Here is a 13,602-nt window from a genome sequence, read left to right as displayed (position 1 = left end):
CCGTTGTGTTAGAGAAGTCACAGCATAAGTTTCCACTGACTGGAAAAGGGGAAACATGGTTCCTATTTTTAAAAAGGGGGAAAAAGGAAGGCTTGGCAGACTAAAGGCAAGTCTGTCTCTTCTCTTTGCCTGGCAAGATCATGGAGCAGCCCACTTCTGGGCATCATTTCAGGCGTTATTTTGGGGCACATCTCTGCTCTGGAAAGAGCTGGAGCCAGGCTGAGCACGTTCAGAAATGGCCTTTCGGGTGTGAAGTGCATGGCAGGAGGAAGGAGGCTCCCAGTCACTGGCACGGTCCCCTCTTGCTTCTGCCACGGCAGAGCTCAGGGATGTCCTGTCCTCTCCACCTCCCCAGGCAAGGGAGAACAGCAGCCCTGAGGAGCCAGCTTTGCTGCCTGTGCCAGGCACTTCACTGTGTCCCCAGGTCCCCAGGCACACATCTCTTAGTCATGACTTGTCTCTAGCAGGATTAAGAGAAGCTTAGGGACTTTGAGGTTTTCCAAACCCCTTCAATTAACTTCTGGCTCACAGGGTTCACAGAATTTGCCTGAATTTATGACCCATTTTCCCTTTAAATGCTTTGTATTTTTTTTTCCAAGGATGACTCAATTCCTTAATGTTTTTCTAGCTAAAGGGCATCCTGTGCTTTGATACAGGGATGGGAGAGGCTCCGAGAGCTCTGCTGGCACCAGGAGCAGACCCTTTCCTCTCAGGATGCTGCATCTTCTCCAAAGGTCTCGCAGGCAGAGCAGGCACCCGGACGGTTGTTCAGTTGAACTTTAGACCTCTCATGCCTGTAGGAGGAGGTGAAAAAGCTCTGTCTGGTGTTGGTTTGCAGTGCCAGTGTTTATGTGGGCACGCCATGAAAAGGTGCTCTGCCCGCCAGCCAGTGTTTAAAGGTTAAGGTCAGAGTCATTTCCAAAACTGCGATTACCTCATGTGCTTGGCAAATTCTGTTTCTTTACAGCAACTTTCCAGTCATGTAAATACAAAGTCATCTTTTTTTATCCAGCGTGCTTTTAAAATAATTTTTTTTTTTTTTAAAGCTGCCAAATGTGCTTTATGTGCCTTTGAAAGGGAAGGCTGCCTCTGGCTCAGACCACGCATGCCAAGGTACCGATTTGTGTAGGCTGCTCCAATGTTTGTGCAGCGTCCTCGGCACCCCAGATGAAAGGCTCTGCAGAAGGGCAAAGTACCCTGAGTTTTGTTATTGCTGCCTTTGTCTGTCTCTGAAAATGGGGTGAGGACTGGGCTGATGTTTTTGGTCTAGTGATGGCGCCACGTAGCTGAACCCCGTTGTGTGGGCTGGAAACAGAGACCAGACCAGCATTCTCAGAGCGGGAAAAACACAGGAGGTATAAAGTCACTGAGGTTTTGGGGATGGCAGCTGCCTTGGCACCCTGCTGGGAGCTCCATCCCCTCTGACCTCATCTGCACTGGGAGAGGTGTCCGGGGGAGCCATGGGGCAGCCCTGTCTGCAGATGCAGCTCAGTGGAAAGCCATGCTGAGCTCTTTTGGCCATGGTGGCAATAATCCCGAGCACTCTGATCATGCCCTGCAGGATGACACTCCAGCCCTGCGTGGGTGCGCACCAGGAGCGTGGTGAGATGGTGATGATGGGTGACCTGGATCTGCTGCCACGGGCCTGGGGTGCTCTGCCTGGCCCAGAGCTTACCAGTGACTCCCCAAACCGTGCTATGAGCAGGGCCGTGCCCTCTCAAAGCCTGAGGACAGGTTTCTTCAGGATTGAGCTAGAACTGTGTTCTGGGCACCATCCAGCCTTCCCAAGTGCTGTTTGCTCCTTCACCAGCCTCTGTTCAGCTGGATGCCGGGAGAGCTGGTGGTCAGAGCAGGGCATGCTCAGGGACTGCACTGCACTTCCTTCAGCCCATCTGGTGGGACCTGACCCACACCTCTCCCAACACAACAGTGCTGAGCACCATGGGCTGATACTCAGCAGGTCCCTTGTGTCTTGGCATGGCAGGTTGAAGCCCCAGAAGAGGCCGGGCAGTGGCGCGTCCCAGCCGTGCGAGAACATCGTGGTCGCTTATTACTTCTGTGGAGAGCCCATCCCCTACCGCACCCTGGTCAAGGGGCGCGTGGTCACCCTGGGACAGTTCAAGGAGCTGCTGACCAAGAAAGGGAACTACAGGTAAGGGCTGCTCCCCACCTGTGGCGTGGTGCCAGCAGCTGCCAGCGATCCCCGGCAGATGCCACTGTGGTGTTGCCCCCACCAAGGTGAAGGAGCTTGGTGGAGGTCGGTCAGGAGGGCTCCCTCTCGGAATGCTGTGGTAGGGATGTGGCTGCTGAAGAGGCAGGTTACAGGGATGAGGGAGGTCGGGTTTTATAGCAGAAATGTCCTGTATCATTGTTTGCAGCTCCAGCAGAAGCTGCTGAGCTGCCCTGCGGTGTCCTGGGCTGGTAAGCAGCAGCATCAGCCAATGCTCAGTGATGCTGTGGGGACCCTCTGACTTCAGAGCTGTTTTGGCTCCTCCCAGAGTTTATTTTGGTGAGGACAGGGAGGTTGGGTCCTGCCAGAGTCCCAAAGCAGCCAAGTGAGAGGCATGTAACTCTCCAAGTTGTCCCTTCCAAGAAGGAGTGGCCATGGGAAAACCTGCCTGGAAATGCTCCACCAACACAGGTGCCTCGGCCACTATTTTTAGGAGAGGTGTGAACGGACTTGGATTCGGGGCTGGAGCTCCTGACTGTGCTAGCATGGATCCTGACCACTGTGTGTGCTCACTGGGTGAGGGCAGGGGCGTTTGCCTCCAGGTCTGGGGGAGCAGCTTCCCATGCACCACGAGCTCAGGGCCATGGAAGGGCTGTACCCAGGTTTGAGGACCGTGATGCCCCAAGACCCTTCAGCTGCATTTTTTTTTTCCCTCTCCCCCACCACGTTCCTGTTTTCTCAGGTATTACTTTAAGAAGGTGAGTGACGAGTTCGACTGTGGTGTGGTCTTCGAGGAGGTGCGGGAGGACGACACCATCCTGCCCATCTTCGAGGAGAAGATCATTGGGAAGGTGGAGAAGATTGACTAAGGCTCCAGGGCAGCCGAGGCGTGAGGACAGGACTGTGAAGGACTCTGGGACCGGAGGAGAAGGCCTGGGGCAGACACTGGTGGTGCTGCTGCCACGGGCACCGGGCAAGCCCAGGGCGGAGAGCAGCAGCCCTGCTCTCCAGCACGGACCTGGGCAAGCTCCAGGATGCCAGTGGATGCTGTTTCACCCCATGAACCTGCCAGTGGGAGCCTGGGCTCCCTCTCCATACCGAATATAAGTGTAATGTAGCATTGTACAGTGCATTAGAAAGTGTAATATGACCTTGTTTACTAAAGCTGCATATTTTTGATATATTGTAATAAAAGGAAAATATTTCCAATGTCACAGTGCTCTTATGTAAATGTAAAACATACAGGTACTGCAGAACTCGCCCAAAGTGTACAGCCACCCGTCAGGCTCCGGCTGCTCCGTGCTTTCCCGGCACCCTGCCCCGTTCTCCCGGCGTGGATGGCTCTGGAGCACCGTGGGGCAGATCAGCTGTCACCCCACGTGGAAGGGTCCCAAGGGGCTGTGAAGATTTTTGAGCCATTTGGAAGGAGTCAGTCTCTGGCCTCCTTGGCAGGCTCAGCTGCTGGATATGGTAGGATGGGTCTTTTTTTTTTCCTCCTGAGCTTCCTTGCGACCGAGTAAATCCCCGAGGGATAAAAGGGTCAGTGCTCCCTGCAGAGCAAGGACCAGCTGGGAGCTGGGGTGGCAGGCTGGGTGCTGGCATCCCATGGCCTGCATGCTCATGTGTGTATCCCCTGTGTGCCCCTGGAGAAGGTGCTGGCACCCATGTGCCTGGTGCAGATGCACCCACACCCCTGGGCCAAGCTCTGGCATTGGGCAGGGAACTCTTTAGGAGAACCATAATAGGGAGGGAACTGTGAGACAGTAAAGCTGAGGAGAAAATACGTTTTTTTATGAGTCCTGCATCTTTTTTCAGCTTGTGTGTCTCAGGGGAGGCAGCAGGAGGGCACTGCACTGGGGGGGTTATTGATGCCAGTTTATGAGGCTCACGTAGGGCCAGATCACCCAGTTGGCAGCCAGAACCCTGGGAAGCCTCCTGGGAAGCCTCCTGGGCTTACTCAGTTGCAAGGAAGCCTGGGTTGTGCCGGTGCTCCCACCACTCTGCCTGTCCCCAGCCCGGGCCCTGCTGCTCTGGCATGGCCATGACTGTACCAGCTCCTTCGGAGACCAGCCCTCGCCCACCCACAGAAACGGGGGTGGCCCCAAAGCCGGGGGGTTTCCACATCAGTGCTCTCAGCCACAGCAGTGTTGGGGCTGCCGGGCACCCCATGGCACCGCCCCGGGACGCGACTCAGCCTGTTGTTTATGTCACCGAGTGCCTTTAAAACACAGTCCTGGGACTTGCCTAAAATGCTACGTGAGGTCCATCAAAATCTGCAGATGTTTTCAGCCCGGGAACAGCATTTCAAGGGGGGTTTGCTCCCTGTTTTTTGAAGTTCTGATGGTGGTGTGTCTGGTGAGGTTGTTAACGTGCCCGGGATTTCCGTCTCCCCCTTTTTTCTCGGGGGTCCCTGTAAATATGTACAGCGGCCGCGCAGCCCCGGCGACGTTTCCTCTGCATTCTCATGTGCTGACTTGTACAATGATCTTTTCAAAGGTACTTGGATAAAATGAAATAAAACCCCACATCCCACTGCCTGCTGCTTTCTTCCTTCCCCACGGAGCTACTCCCGAGCCCCCAGCAGCCTCTGGGATGGACAGAGGATGGCGCAGGTCTGGCGAAGGGTCTGGGCACGTGGTGGGGCTGAGGCTGCTCTGGAAGGGTGGCTGGGCAGGTCCTGGCCCCAGGGGACCAACATGTTGCCCCTGGAGGAATAGCCCAGGGGAGAGGGGATGGTGCTGGGTTTTGGAGGGGATGCTGGGTGTCCAAGAAGCTGAGTCAGACTTGAGGGGAGCATGTGACAGCAGCTCCTGGGGATCCCCTGGGGCTGGCAGGCCGTGAAGGAGAGACCCTGGCTGGTCCCCCATCACCTGAACCCCAACAGCCCAGCACAAGGGCCAGCATGGAGAGCGCTGGGCTGCCCCTACAGCCCTGTTCTTGGCCAACCTGTGTCACCGTGGGGCTGCCAGGATGAGTGTTATGGCACAGCTGCTCCAGGGAGGCAGAGGGCCCCTGGCAGCACCCCCTCCTGGGGGACCCAGGGCTGAGCAGTAGTGGGGGCCCTGCCCATTGTCAGCCCTGCTGTGCCCCCAAGACACGTGGATGCTCCCCAAGACATGGAGCCGCAAACAGACCAGAGCCCAGATGGTTTCCAGGTGGTTTATAGCACGTGCCTGAGCGGGACAGGGCTCACAGCTCATCCCGGGTTTCATCTGTCCCCAGCACACTTGGATCCTCCTTGCCTGTGCTGTTCCCAGGGGTCTTAGTCACCTGGAAAAGGCAACAGTGAGGCATGGATGGACACACAGTCCCTGCCTGCCCCTGTCCCCATCACCATCCCACAGGATCCGTCCCCTTGCCCAGCAGGGGCTGGGGGCTGCCCTGGGATGGGGGGGGAGGCGGTCCCTGACTTCACTCACCACAGGAGGCTCCACGGGCAGCACCCCCCCATTATCCAGGAACTTGGAGAAAGTTTCCACATCTCGTGCGCTCTTGTACTCAACCATCTGGAGCCATGGGATGGGAGGGTGACGAGGGGTGACTCCATTCCCCGTGTGCTGGCAGAGCCGGGGTGACCCCAGGGGTGTTCCCCCCACGTACCTTCCTGCCTGGCCCTGCGGGGAAGTAGTGCAGGGTGGGGAAGCCGTGGATGGTGATGTTCTCCAGCTCGTTGGCCGTGGCATCCATCTCGGCGATGACGATGTCCTCGCGGTCCTTGTAGCGCTCGCCCAGCTCCTCCCAGGCGGGTGCCATGGCCTGGCAGTGGGAGCACCACGGAGCATCTGCGGGACAGGCACAGTGCCAGGGGATGGACTGGGGCAATGGGGCTCTGCAGCATCCCCCAGGTGAGGGTCTGTGACAGGGCTGGGGGCTGCTGTGGAGGGGCTGAGCCCGGCCCCAGCACTTACAGAACTTGACAAAGACGTTCTTGGTCTCATCGAACGCCACCTGCTCAAAGGTCTTCCCCACCAGGACTTTGACGGGCCGCGTGTCCCAGTCCTCGGGGGGCTCCTCGCTCAGCAGGTGGGGCTGTGGGGACAGTCGGGGCAGCCACAGCTGGGCTGGGCAGTGCCAGGGCCCCAAGGGGCACAGTGAGGGCAGGGGTGCCCCAGCACACAGTCAGGGGTGCACTTGTGCTGCCTGTTGGACCACATCTGCCCCTCTGCTGCCATCCCAGCTCTGTGTGTCTCCACATCAGCAGTATCCTGCCTCCTTTCCCCTGCCAACCCCCCAAATCCTCAAGCCTGGCAGCAGAAGGATCAGCAAGCAGGGGGCTGGTGTTCACAGCACATCTGCCATCATTAGGCCTCTGAGTCACCAGCCCACCGCTCACCATGGGGAAGAATCCTCAGGTGCTGGCTGGCACCTGCTGCCTCCCTCACCTTCACCTTGCCATCCAGCACCGCCTGGATGAAGGTGCGGATGGCCGTGTCCGAGAAGGAGTCCTGCTCCATCTGGTACTTGCGGTTGTTCTCCATCTTGACGAGGCGCAGGGTGGGGGCGTCGGCGGGGGTCATGCCGAAGAAGGACAGGACGTCGGCGCCGTACCCGTTCACATCCACCACCACGAAGAGCACCTGGGCGGGGATGGGGGACCCTGAGGATGGGGTGCCTCGCAGCCACCCCCCTTGTCCCTGCCATGGGACCACCTCACCTCGCCCCGGAAGGTGCCGGCGGCTGCCTCGAAGCCGTCCTGCAGGGACAGCTGCTCCGATGATGACTTGTTGAGGAAGAGCAGCATGTGATGGGGGATCTTGGCACCGAAGATCTGGTTGGATGTCTGAGGAGGAGAAGGAGGGTGAGGGCAGGGGACTATGGCACTCACAGGCAGAGATGGGGATGGACACGGGCTGTACCTCACTGTTGAACTCCGTCACCAGCCTCAGGCTGTGGACGCGGAGCAGCCGCGTGAGCTCGTCTGTGTCCAGCCCCCGCGCCGGGTCCACGGGGAAGTTTGTCTGTCTCTCATCAAACTGCCAGGGCAGGGGCTGGTGAGGGCTGGGGTGTGGACCAAGATGGCCCCACCACCCTCTGCCACTCCCTCACCTTCTTGAAGAGACAGACGGTGTCGGCCGACAGCCCATAGGCCTGGAAGAGCTCGGCCGCCTCCGCCACACCAAAGGGCATGTCCACCATCTCAGCAGCCACATCGTAGAACGCCTGGGCTGCCTGGCCCTTCAGGTCCTGCACAGTCCCCACATCAGTGACACGGCCACGGCCATGGCTGCGGCCCCAGTCCAGCCCCCACCCTCCCCAGCCCACCTTGAAGAAGCCAATGACCACCAAGTCCTGGGAGTTGGCGAAGGCGTTGGCGGTGTCGGTGTCGTGCAGCAGCGTGGCACTGGGGCCGGCCCGGCGCTGCATCCAGCGCACAATGCCCCGCGTGTCCATGAGTCCTGCCATGCCGAGCAGAACCAGTACTGTCACCCTGACACCCCTCACCAGGCTGCCACCCCTCCCCGTGCCACCAGCCTTGGCCACCTGACACCACCACCACGGCACTGCCCGGCATCACCCGCCTCATGCACCATCACCACACTGTCACCCACTGTCACCATGCTGCAAAACCCACCAGGACGTTGCCACCCATCTCACCATCACCACCCTGCCACCCTCCCCAACCCCATGGCAGTGTCCCCTCGTTTGGTGCCACAGCCCTACCGGTGTAGGGGAGGGGGTGGGTGCGGTTGCCATTGCGGAAGAGCTTGAGCGTGGGGTAGGAGGTGATGTTGAACTCGTTAGCAAGGGCTGTCTGTGCCATGGCATCCACCTTGCCCAGCCGTGCTGGACTGGACTCATTCCTCAGCTCGGTGGCCGCCTGGGTGTAGGCAGGGGCCAACTGCTGGCAGTGCCCACACCACGGTGCATCTGCAGGCAGGGGTTGGCATTGGCAGGGGGGACAGTTTTGGGGTGTCCCCTGTCCCCAAGGTGGGCTTGTAATGGCTGCATGGGCCCATTGGGCCCCAGCTCATGCCCCTGTTCCAGGGCCCACGTCCCCCACCCTCACCATGTGTCCCTGTCCTGTGTGCCATACCCCTGCTACTTGTTCCCCAGCCCATGCCTCTGCCGGTGTCCCTGCTCCATGTCTCTGTCCCCATCCCATGCCCTGTCACATGTCCTGTGCTTCTACCCCTCTGGCCCACAGCCTTGCCTGCCTGTCCTCCCCTCCACCCCAATGCCCATATGTCTGTTCTGCCCACACTCACAGCCACAGCCAATATCCCCTGCCCATATTCCCTGCCCGACATCTGCCCCTGCCCACACCCCTGCCCGCAGTGGGGACACTCACAGAACTCCACCAGCAGCAGCTGGTGCTCGCTCAAGGCACGGGCAAAGTTGTGCTCATGGAGCACCAGGACATTGTCCTCCTCCTTGATCTCATCTGAGAACACTTCATCCTCTTCCTTCTCCTTTTCCTCCTCTGCCACCACCTCCCCATCCTTCTCCTCGTCCCCCAGCACCGGGCCCAGCCAGGCCAGCGACAGAACCAGCAGCCAAACCAGCCTGGACCTGCAGCCCCGCATGGTGCCGGTGCAGAAGACGTTGTGCAGGGGGCAGGACGCAGATAAGAGCCCTGGGGCGGGAGGTGCCGGTCCCCTGGGGCTCGTGGCCCTCCGCTACTGGCTGCCCAGTGTGGCCGATAAGGCAGCGGGACCAGGTGGCTGTTTTCCAGCCACTCGTCACCGCAGGGAGACCTGGCCCTGCCAGTGGGATGGGGACGGGGACAGGGGGAGACAGGAAGCAGGGGGACGGGCAGAGGTGACGGGGGCACAGACACACCAGTAAGAGACCAGTCTGTAGGGTTTAATGGCGATGGAAGAGCACAGCCTGCGACCGGGCGGGTACCGGGCACGGCACCACCACGGCGGGGTCACAGCCCCGGCCCCAGCAATGGGGACGCCGTGAGGACCAGGCGGGCGTTGAGATTTAAAAAAAAAGAGCAATTAAAAATAACTTTGGTTGCGAAGACCACGACCACGGGCGCCCACTCGCTAAGGGACCCCCCCTCAACCCTTCACGCGACTGGGGCAAGCGCGGCGGTGCCGGCGAGGGGTCCCCGGGATGGCGGCACCGCGTCCCCGAGCTGGCGGGAAGAACCGGGGTGCGGAGGGGGGGGGTCAGTCCTCCCAGTCCTTCTTTATGCAGAGCCCCCACTCCCAGGAGAGGTGCTCCGTCTTGTCGTCGTCGGTGACGAGGGAGCGGACGCGGTAGGAGCCCCGTGCCAGCCATCCCCGCGGCGCCTCCTCCGCCGGCGTCACCACCTCGTACTCCTCGGCCCGCGGTGCGTAGCTGCCCACCATGAAGACGTCGCGATCCACTGGGCGAGAAGGGGAGAGGAGGGACGGGTGAGTGGGGCCAGGATGGCACTGGCCCCCCCAACCCGGCCCCCGCAGCCCCCCGGCCCCACTCACCGGGCCGGCCCCGGCGGTAGGTGAGGTGCAGGCACCGCAGCCCGCAGACGATCTCCCTGTTCACCTGCGGGCAGAGGGCAGGGCTGCCACGGGTGCTGCCCCAGAACGTGGGGCCCTCACCACTCTTGGGCATCCATCCTGACATCCACCACTTCCAAGATCCAGCTCCTTGTCAGGACTGGGCACTGAGGAGCATCGGGAGGGGGGGGGGGGGCAGGTACCCCCAAGAGAGGCAGGGACTTGGAGGGGGCAGGGACCTCCAGGGACCACTGGGTTAGGCAGGGACCCAAATCGGTGGGACCTCTGGGAGGAGCAGGGACTCTGGGTTGGCAGGAACCCTCAAGAGGGGCAAGGACCCAGGGGTGGCAGTCACACTGGGGACAGCAAGGATTCCAAGGGTGGCAGGGACCCAGGAGGGCAGGAACATCAGAGGGGCACAGACTCTGTGGGTAAGGGGTGGGAAGCAGACACCCCAAGGCAGCAGGGACCTCAAATGGTAGGGACCCTGGGGCAGGCAGGGACACATGGGCAGCAGGAGGAACCCTGTGGGGCAGGAATGTGTGGGAAAAGGGACCCATGGAGAGTAGGGACCCCTTGGGGTAGGGAATCCAGGGTGGGAGGGCAGGGGCCCCAGATAACCAGGGTCCTTTGGGGCAGGGACATGTGGGAAAAGGGACCCATGGGGATCATGGACCTCATGAAGGACCTCATCAGGCAGGGTCCTTGGGGTGTGGGGGCAGGCACCCACGGCACAGGGACCCCTTGGGGCAGGGACCTTTGAGTGTGAGGGCATCAGGGCTATGCCCAGCCAGCAGGCACAGGGCACCACACCCCCGGCTCACCTTGAAGGACACCTTCACCCTGTAGTCCACCCCTTCCTTCAGCACAAAGGCCCTGCCCTGCAGCCCCTCCAGGTCTCCTGTGTGGGGAGATGGTCCATCAGCCTGATACCCCTTCCTCTTTCTCCTCCTCTCACAGGTGTCCCCACAGCTCACCTGTCAGGTCCATGGTGATGGGCCCTGGCGCCTGCTCACACATCAGGGTCAGCCTTGTCACCTGCACGTTGGGCACACTGGCATCTAGGGACAAACAGCGGGGCCCAGGCCTTACCACCATGCCCAGCCCACTGAAACCTCCACCCCAGTGAGCTGAGGGGCTGCTCATGCCCCTGTAACAGCAGGAAGGGCTGAAGTGTTTCTGGTGGGGTGTTAGAACCAGGAGAGCCGGGCAGCCAGGCAGGGCACAGGAGAACAGGGCATCTCGGGTCACCCCAACATCGGCATCAGTGCCGTTGGGGTAAAATCATGTTTAAAGGACCCAGACACGGGTATGTCCCTGGGTGCACCATTCCCTGTCTCAGGAGCAGGACAGAGGCAGAGGAGGAGGATGCAGCATGTGGAGCAAAGGCATCCCTTGGAGTGGGGACTGATCTGAGTTATCCCACCAGCCCAATCTGCACCCCACCAGCCTGCACACCCCCCAGCTTGCACACACACCATCGTGCACCCCTCACACACCCCACTGGTTTGCACGGACCTCCCCCCCAGCCTGCAGCCCCCCCATGCACCCACGGGTGCCCACCGGGGTGGTGGGCCCATGGAGCCCCCCCAGACCAGGCCAGCACCAGGCTGGGGGGCTGCCGTGGGTGCCATGGAGAGTGGGGGGCACCGTCTGGGCACCGGCAGCCGTGCTACCCCGGCCCCCCGCTGCTCGTTCCTCTCCGTCATCGCCATGAATTTCCCGGTTCCCTGTAGCCGTTCCTATGGAAACTGCGGCGGTGATCCCGTAACCAAGGCAACCGGGGTCCCCGGGCACCGGTACCCTGTCGGCAGGGGATGCCGGGGTCTCTGCGCGGGTGGGGGGCGCAGGCAGCGCCCACGGGCGATGCCAGCCGGGATGTGTCCTCCCTGCCGGGGATGCCCCGCGGGTGCTGGGCATTCCCGAGCTCCCTGCAGCCACCGAAGCTGCATCACCCAGCCGGGGTGCCGGGCTGCTGGGGTGCCGGGCTGTTGGGGACCCGGAGTGCCAGGGTGCACATCCCCAGGAGCAGCCCCCTGCCTTACCCACGGCGGCAGGGATGGCACCCAGCAGCGCCTGCTTGTACTTCCGCAGGCTCTCATCCCCTGGGTCCAGCTCCTGGATCTCCCGCAGGCTCTTCTTCTCCGGCGTCTTGTACGCCAGGGCCGCGTCGGCATCCTCCTCCTCCTCCTCCAGCGACAGCGTCACCCCCTCCTTGTCAGCCATGATGTCTGCGGGGGACAGGCAGTGGCAGCCCTGGGGACACCCCGGGGGACACCCCCCATGCCCTGACACAAAGGCGCTGGCGGGCAGGGGGTGGCTGAGCTGTGACACGCCATGGATGGATGTGGGCAATCCCCGTGGGGCAGATGAGCTGTTCCCCTGCCCGGAGCAGTGGGGACAGCACCATGCTCCGTGTCCCCAGGGCCTGGTGGCACAGCTGAGACCAGAGGTGTTGCCGCCGGCTGCATTTCCGCACGGTCATGGAGCAAAACGAGCTGGTGCCTACGTGGTGTGCTTAGTGCAGGGGGTGCCTGCAGACCCTTGCAGCCCACAGGCCCCTTCGGTGTCACACAGAGAGGTCCTTGTCACCACCCTACAGCCCCCTCCAACCCTGCTGGGCAGCCACCAGCCCCATCTCCCACCCCAAACCCAAACCACCAGCAGCTGCAGGGCAAAAAGGCATCTCTGGGGGAAACAGTGGCTCCGGTGCTGCCAGGTTGCTGGGGGGCACAAGGGTGGGGGATGTCCCCACAGCCCCTGACTTTCCCTGCCCACTGCATCGCCTCCACTCCTCGTGTTTGCAAGCACTGAGCTCCCCAAAGCCTCTAGAACGCCATCCCTGGGGACATGCTAGGGACACAACATGGGGCAGGGGCCACCGTGCTCAGCCCTGGGGCCACAGGGCTGCAGGTCCCCAGTGCAGCGACAGTGACCGGGACACAGAGCAGCGGCCCTGCTGCACTTCTGGGCCCCCCACCACGGCTGCCCCCGACTGTCGCGGCAGCGTGCGGGGGCTCCCAGCCCAGGGATGAACCCACGCGGGGGCTGGCCGGCCCCCCACGGGTGGCAGGGCAGGGTGGCATGCGGGGGGTGCCACAGGCAGGAGGACAGCGGGGGGCTCCCCCGTGGGACTCTCCGGTCCCCCCGGGCCCGGGGTGATGCACCTGGTGCCCGGGGGATGCTCACCTGTTGGGGGGACCCGAAGTGATGCTCTCCCGCCCTCCCCGGGGCAATGCCCCCCGCCGCCCCCGGGCGCTGCCCCCCGGCCGCCGCCGCTCACCTCGGTAGCACAGCGCCAGCCAGAGCAGCTCCAGCAGCTGCCCGCCGGCCTCGCACACGTCCAGGCCGAGCATGGCCGGGCCGGGCCGGGCCCGCCGCCCCCGGGGCCAGGCGGGGCGGCCGCTGGCGGGGCCCGGGGCGCGGCTGTGCCGGTGCCGGCGGCTCCTCCCGCCCGCTGCCGCCGCGCTCGGCGGTGCCGCTGCTCCCCCGCGCTCCCCGCTGCGCTCCCCGGCGCTGCCCGGCGCGGCCGGCGGGGCGGCGGCGGCGGCTCCCGCAGACGCGGCGGCTCCGCTGCCCGCCCCCGCCCGCCCCCGCCCCTCGGCGGCTCCAGCCCCGCCGCTCGTGGGCGGCGAGACTGCAGTGAGCTCATCGCCGGGCGCGCCCGCCCCGCGCTGCCCGCACCCCGCGAGCATCCCGCCTGCTCCCTGAGTGCGCTGCCCGCGCCCCGCCGCAACCCGGGAGCATCCTGTTTGTACCCCCAGTGCACCGCCTGCACCCTACCAGCACCCCGCGAGCATCCTGCCTGTGCCCTCAGTGCACTGCCCGCACCCCGCCATCATCCTGTTTGTACCCTCAGTGCACTGCCCGCGCCCTCCCGCAACCCGCGACCATCCTGCCTGTACCCTCAGCGCCCTGCCCGCACCCTGCCCGCACTGTCCGCATCCTGCGAGCACCATGTCCACAGCGTTCACCACCTGCCCGCCCTGCCCGCAGCCCCGC

General features: G+C 62.6%; 3 protein-coding genes across 6 annotated transcripts in view; 1 reads left to right on the top strand and 2 right to left on the bottom strand.

The window, feature by feature from the left end:
- The window catches only part of AXIN1 (axin 1), a 77,507-nt gene extending 72,812 nt beyond the window's left edge, over positions 1-4,695 (top strand). For 3 of the 4 annotated variants that reach the window (XM_032703916.1, XM_032703918.1, XM_032703917.1), the window contains exons 9-10: positions 1,982-2,152; positions 2,913-4,695. In XM_032703916.1, coding sequence (XP_032559807.1) covers positions 1,982-2,152; positions 2,913-3,039 — 298 coding nt within the window. In that variant the 3' untranslated portion in view covers positions 3,040-4,695. The remainder of the gene's footprint in view (positions 1-1,981; positions 2,153-2,912) is intronic. The other variant, XM_032703919.1, reaches the window with a different exon arrangement.
- A 664-nt stretch (positions 4,696-5,359) lies between these two features.
- PDIA2 (protein disulfide isomerase family A member 2) lies at positions 5,360-8,694 on the bottom strand. The gene is made up of 11 exons (XM_032704131.1): positions 8,460-8,694; positions 7,832-8,038; positions 7,433-7,566; positions 7,217-7,354; positions 7,027-7,143; positions 6,825-6,950; positions 6,553-6,747; positions 6,079-6,199; positions 5,771-5,952; positions 5,593-5,676; positions 5,360-5,440 (listed from the first exon to the last, which is right to left on the bottom strand). The coding sequence occupies exons 1-11, from the start codon at positions 8,692-8,694 to the stop codon at positions 5,360-5,362; spliced, it is 1,620 nt and encodes a 539-aa protein (XP_032560022.1).
- Positions 8,695-8,953: 259 nt separating this feature from the next.
- ARHGDIG (Rho GDP dissociation inhibitor gamma) lies at positions 8,954-13,188 on the bottom strand. The gene is made up of 6 exons (XM_032704437.1): positions 12,884-13,188; positions 11,646-11,831; positions 10,578-10,661; positions 10,425-10,501; positions 9,583-9,646; positions 8,954-9,488 (listed from the first exon to the last, which is right to left on the bottom strand). The coding sequence occupies exons 1-6, from the start codon at positions 12,954-12,956 to the stop codon at positions 9,289-9,291; spliced, it is 684 nt and encodes a 227-aa protein (XP_032560328.1). The 5' UTR covers positions 12,957-13,188; the 3' UTR covers positions 8,954-9,288.
- Between the last annotated feature and the right edge of the window lie 414 nt (positions 13,189-13,602).

This window comes from Chiroxiphia lanceolata, chromosome 16, assembly GCF_009829145.1.
Source record: "Chiroxiphia lanceolata isolate bChiLan1 chromosome 16, bChiLan1.pri, whole genome shotgun sequence".
Lineage (NCBI taxonomy): Eukaryota > Metazoa > Chordata > Aves > Passeriformes > Pipridae > Chiroxiphia > Chiroxiphia lanceolata.
Note: the sequence above shows the minus strand (reverse complement) of the source record. Positions and strands in the feature narration are given on the sequence as shown.

What these genes read in the sequence shown, in the direction of transcription:
- PDIA2 (XM_032704131.1), bottom strand. Translation starts at nt 8,694, where the DNA reads ATGCGGGGCTGCAGGTCCAGGCTGGTTTGGCTGCTGGTTCTGTCGCTG. An exon ending in CCGTCTGTCTCTTCAAGAAG is followed by an intron (nt 7,144 to 7,216) that starts GTGAGGGAGTGG and finishes CTGCCCTGGCAG; the next exon opens with TTTGATGAGAGACAGACAAA. An exon ending in TGCTGCCCGTGGAGCCTCCT is followed by an intron (nt 5,441 to 5,592) that starts GTGGTGAGTGAA and finishes TGCCTTTTCCAG; the next exon opens with GTGACTAAGACCCCTGGGAA.
- ARHGDIG (XM_032704437.1), bottom strand. Translation starts at nt 12,956, where the DNA reads ATGCTCGGCCTGGACGTGTGCGAGGCCGGCGGGCAGCTGCTGGAGCTG. An exon ending in GCTGGCGCTGTGCTACCGAG is followed by an intron (nt 11,832 to 12,883) that starts GTGAGCGGCGGC and finishes TGTCCCCCGCAG; the next exon opens with ACATCATGGCTGACAAGGAG. An exon ending in CATCACCATGGACCTGACAG is followed by an intron (nt 10,502 to 10,577) that starts GTGAGCTGTGGG and finishes CTCCCCACACAG; the next exon opens with GAGACCTGGAGGGGCTGCAG.